Genomic DNA, 5,000 nt, shown 5'->3' on the forward strand with positions numbered 1-5,000 from the left:
CCGTCCGGGACCCACCATGTCGTTGATGTTGCCGTGGTGACCGGCAAACTTCCTGACGATCCGCCTGGTTTCTATGTCGACCACCAGCAGTGTGAAATCATCCAGCGCTAAGGCTAACATCCCGCTAACACAGAAAAACACAACAACGCTGTTAGCTACCTTTGTTAGCAGCATGCTAACTGTTAGCTACCTTTGTTAGCATCATGCTAACTGTTAGCTACCTGTCTCTGTGTAGCATCATGCTAACTGTTAGCTACCTTTGTTAGCAGCATGCTAACTGTTAGCTACCTGTCTCTGTGTAGCATCATGCTAACTGTTAGCTACCTTTGTTAGCAGCATGCTAACTGTTAGCTACCTTTGTTAGCAGCATGCTAACTGTTAGCTACCTGTCTCTGTGTAGCATCATGCTAACTGTTAGCTACCTTTGTTAGCATCATGCTAACTGTTAGCTATCTTTGTTAGCATCATGCTAGCTGTTAGCTACCTGTCTCTGTGTAGCAGCATGCTAACTGTTAGCTACCTTTGTTAGCATCATGCTAACTGTTAGCTATCTTTGTTAGCATCATGCTAGCTGTTAGCTACCTGTCTCTGTGTAGCAGCATGCTAACTGTTAGCTATCTTTGTTAGCATCATGCTAACTGTTAGCTACCTGTCTCTGTGTAGCAGCATGCTAACTGTTAGCTACCTTTGTTAGCAGCATGCTAACTGTTAGCTACCTTTGTTAGCAGCATGCTAACTGTTAGCTACCTTTGTTAGCAGCATGCTAACTGTTAGCTACCTGTCTCTGTGTAGCATCATGCTAACTGTTAGCTACCTTTGTTAGCATCATGCTAACTGTTAGCTATCTTTGTTAGCATCATGCTAACTGTTAGCTACCTGTCTCTGTGTAGCAGCATGCTAACTGTTAGCTACCTTTGTTAGCATCATGCTAACTGTTAGCTATCTTTGTTAGCATCATGCTAACTGTTAGCTACCTTTGTTAGCAGCATGCTAACTGTTAGCTACCTGTCTCTGTGTAGCAGCATGCTAACTGTTAGCTATCTTTGTTAGCATCATGCTAACTGTTAGCTACCTGTCTCTGTGTAGCAGCATGCTAACTGTTAGCTATCTTTGTTAGCAGCATGCTAACTGTTAGCTACCTGTCTCTGTGTAGCATCATGCTAACTGTTAGCTACCTTTGTTAGCATCATGCTAACTGTTAGCTACCTTTGTTAGCATCATGCTAACTGTTAGCTACCTGTCTCTGTGTAGCAGCATGCTAGCTGGTGCTGCATGTAGCTTCAGCTGCTCTTCCTGTTTCCTGCTCTTGAAGCGCCAGAACTTGAGCAGCCAATCAGAGCCTGCGGTGAGCGTCAGCTGGTTCAGGGTATCCGTGGCGACGCCGCGCACCGCCCCGCTGTGAGCTGGAACAGAAAGGGGCGGAGTTAATGACAGACAGACACAGAATGGACCAATCGCAGACGAGAAAAGGTGAACACACCTTTCTCATCGTCGCCATAGCAACCGCGGTGCAGGCCGGACTGCAGGTTGTAGACGTCGACGCGGCCGCATGACGAGCCGATCGCAGCAAAGTTGCCACAGGAAGTGATGTCGACAGCCTGACAACAGAGACAGGAAGTCACGTGACCCTCAGAGAAAGTAGTGGGAGGAGCTTAGAAAAAACACAGGTGTGAAAGTGCCGTTACCGTGGCGATGCCATTCTTGCGATCGGCCGGCGGCTGCAGGTGATGAGCTCCCATGGTGCACCGCTGGTAGTTCCACGTGGTGGTTGCTAGGCGACCACGATGACACGCGACGATGCCGTCCCAGTCTGACTGACGAGCAGCGGCTGTAAATCATCGGAGAGAGAACATGTTGAAATTGGACTTTTTCTCGATGGCGTTCTGTGTGTGTGTTAAGTTCGTGTCGGAGCGCCCACCGGAGGAGAACGCCGTGATGGCAGGAAGACGCAGCTCCTCGTAGGACAACCCCTTCTTCTTCTTCTGTTCCTTCTTCTTGTTGATGGAGCCTGAACAAAAACACGACCACACGGAACATTACGTTTCATCCAGACTCCTCATCACGTTCTCGTCTCTCAGCAGAAGCACAGAAGTCCAACATGAGACCTCGTCTGATTGGCCGAGAGCTGCTCAACCAATTCAGCTCAAACAAATCCATCAATAATAAACAAATAGTTATTTTCAGTTTCACCAGACTCCCTCCACATTGAATGGGAACTGATACGGAGAGAAAGAAAATCCTGTTTTACTAAATACATTCAGGTTTTTGGTTGTTACCATGGATACCAAATCAAACGGAAGCCTCTGGCCAGTCACACAGCAGTTCGGTTTGAGACTCGAGACGTCGTTCTCGTTAAAATCATTGATCTTTTAAACCGAGTCTGGTTGAAGGGCTGAACTGACCGTGACCCAGGTTCTTGTTGAATCGCTCGTGGACGGTGGAGAAAGACTGCAGCGTCCCGTCCTGACCTGCAGCGGACAGAAAACACATCTCGTTTATGTTCTGTTCATTTATTTTATAATATATTGTCCAATATGTAAACAATACAGAAAATATAATTGACACATATAAGTCATTTCAAATATAAAGAGAATCCAGAGCAAAGAATAAAGCTAACTGCAAAAATATGAAATTTTGTTTCATAACTTGATTAAATAAATAAATTAACCTGAAAAAAGGAAACTATTAAAAGTTGAACTAAAATAATGAAAACATGTCATATAATAACAATATAATATAATAATATCATCACATTGTTAAATCAAATAAAAACATTAAAATGAATGATGTTTATGTACCAGCACTGAGGAGGTTTTTTCCGTCGTTGCCGTGGTGATGGATGGTGGTGGGCGGGGCACTGTGGCCCTGACGACTCCGCAGCAACCTGGCTCCGCCCCCCTCCTGGTCAAATATCCACACCTGAAAAAAAATATATGAATTTATTATTACAAGTCGTAATAATAAAGAGTAATAAAGAGATCTAAAATAAAAATATATTTAAAAAATAAATCTATAAACTATCAAAAAGAAAAGAAATAATAAAATAGAAATGATTATAAATATTATAAATAAAAGAAAAAAGTAATAATCAGTTTTATATAATTATTATTATATATTATTTAATATTTTATATAGTTTATCGGTTTTACCTTGATGGCATTGTCGGCTCCGTTTGTGACCAATAGCGGCTCTCCGTGCAGGAAGGTTGCCGCGGCGATGGCTGTGCTGTGGGCGTGTCTCTGCTGAGTGACCAGCTGACGGCGTTCCAGATCCCAGAATGCAATGTGGCCCTGAGGACTGCCGGACGCCACGATGGGAGGACCGTCTGAGACAGAGAGAGAGACACTGTTTAACAGACGGGCTTCACTAGATACAACCAAGAGGTTTTGGTGCTTCACTGGAGTTTGTGTTGAAGTCTGAGTCTGAACAGCGGAGACACACGAGAGACCATGAGACACCGACCAGCAATGATTTATACGTGGAAGAAGTTACAAACAGTCCCTTTAAGTGAAGGATCTGAATCCTGTCTGACCTGCCAGGCAGCGTTTGCTGTTACATCTGTACCTGTTCTGAAAGCGAGCGAGCTGATTGGTCCCCAGTCCTGCGTGAAGCTCATCAGCGTCTCGTCCAATCGGATGTTGTGAATGATGATGCGTCCCGTCGCCGTGCCGACGCCGACCACGTCCACCGCGGGACTCTGGGAAATTACATTTTTATTATTATTCAATAGATGGAAAAAAATTTATTCATAATTATTTTCTTTTCAAAATAAAATCAATAATTAATAAATGACATCTATGAGCAACATTCAGTTCACTTTATTTACAGTTTAATAATAGTCGTCATAAATCATCATTTATTTCTTATATTGTTTGAAAGTATTTATAATTAAATACTTTTGTACATCAATAAACAGATTTGATTCGATTTTAAATATAATAAAAATTAAATAAAAGCAAACATTAACAATTACAGTTAAATAACACACTTATTTATTTTTTCCTTTACTCTGTTTTATGTTTTTTGAGTGAAACATTCCTCAAAATAAAATATTTTTTTCTAAATAAAAAAAGTGGATAATATATATATATATATATATGTATATATATATATGTATATATATATATACATATTAATCAGTACAAATACGTGATTAGCCTGAGTTATTAGTGTATTAGTGAGCAACAGAGCGCTGAGTGACGGACCTGCTGCAGAACTGTGACTCCTGCTGACCAGCCGGGGAATGTGAACAACAACTTACTGAAAACACAGAAACACAACATCAAAAACAAAAACAACGACATTAAAAACTGAATGAAAGATGATTTAATTATTATTGAGGAAGACGTTGTGTTTAGATTTGAATAAAGATCTTAGTTGAACTAATAGAACACAGTATTCTGTGAGCTGCTGCTTCTTATTTCAGGTGTTTCTTTGATGGACGTCTGAATGGACTGAACACAAACAGGATGTTTACCCTTTAGGGGTTTCACAATAAAAGCTGAGAGACCCGTTAGCCTGGATGCTAACATGCTAACATGCTCACCTGGTCTTGATGTTCCAGAGCTGCAGTGCACCCTGGGAGCTTCCAAGCAGCACCTTGTTCAGGTAGGTGCTGGGGTGCATCATGGCCGACACGTCGAAGGTGACGGGGTCAAACTGCAACCGCAGGTAGATTTCTGAGAAAGAGAGAGCAATGCATGATGGGTAAGAGGACAGGTAAAATAAAGAAGCAGACAGTGAGTGACAGTAAGCGAAGCCCCCCCCCTCACCTCCTCCCTGGACGTCCCACACGATGACATCACCGCCGCTGTCGGCTGAGATCAGCTGATCACCCAGAGGAAGCAGCAGACGCACTTCCTGTCCGTGTCCATGGTAACGCATCACCACCTGTACGGATAGCAGACGGGGTCAAAACACTTTTCATTCTATTATTTACACATTTGTTGTTATTTTATTTTATTCTGTTTTTTAAAGCATCAAATAAAAATAAATCTATA

The 5,000-nt window shown here is 42.3% G+C and overlaps 1 protein-coding gene across 1 annotated transcript in view; it reads right to left on the reverse strand.

The window, feature by feature from the left end:
• wdr36 (WD repeat domain 36) overlaps positions 1 to 5,000 on the reverse strand; it is a 12,381-nt gene that overhangs the window by 4,788 nt on the left and 2,593 nt on the right. The window contains exons 4-15 of the mRNA XM_074616820.1: positions 4,773 to 4,890; positions 4,547 to 4,679; positions 4,206 to 4,260; positions 3,565 to 3,697; positions 3,150 to 3,325; positions 2,799 to 2,919; positions 2,403 to 2,468; positions 1,919 to 2,008; positions 1,686 to 1,828; positions 1,481 to 1,598; positions 1,238 to 1,403; positions 16 to 124 (exon numbers count right to left, since the gene is read on the reverse strand). Of these exons, the coding sequence (XP_074472921.1) occupies positions 16 to 124; positions 1,238 to 1,403; positions 1,481 to 1,598; positions 1,686 to 1,828; positions 1,919 to 2,008; positions 2,403 to 2,468; positions 2,799 to 2,919; positions 3,150 to 3,325; positions 3,565 to 3,697; positions 4,206 to 4,260; positions 4,547 to 4,679; positions 4,773 to 4,890 (1,428 nt within the window). The remainder of the gene's footprint in view (positions 1 to 15; positions 125 to 1,237; positions 1,404 to 1,480; positions 1,599 to 1,685; positions 1,829 to 1,918; positions 2,009 to 2,402; positions 2,469 to 2,798; positions 2,920 to 3,149; positions 3,326 to 3,564; positions 3,698 to 4,205; positions 4,261 to 4,546; positions 4,680 to 4,772; positions 4,891 to 5,000) is intronic.

Source organism: Sebastes fasciatus, chromosome 19, assembly GCF_043250625.1.
Source record: "Sebastes fasciatus isolate fSebFas1 chromosome 19, fSebFas1.pri, whole genome shotgun sequence".
Classification (NCBI taxonomy): Eukaryota; Metazoa; Chordata; class Actinopteri; order Perciformes; family Sebastidae; genus Sebastes; species Sebastes fasciatus.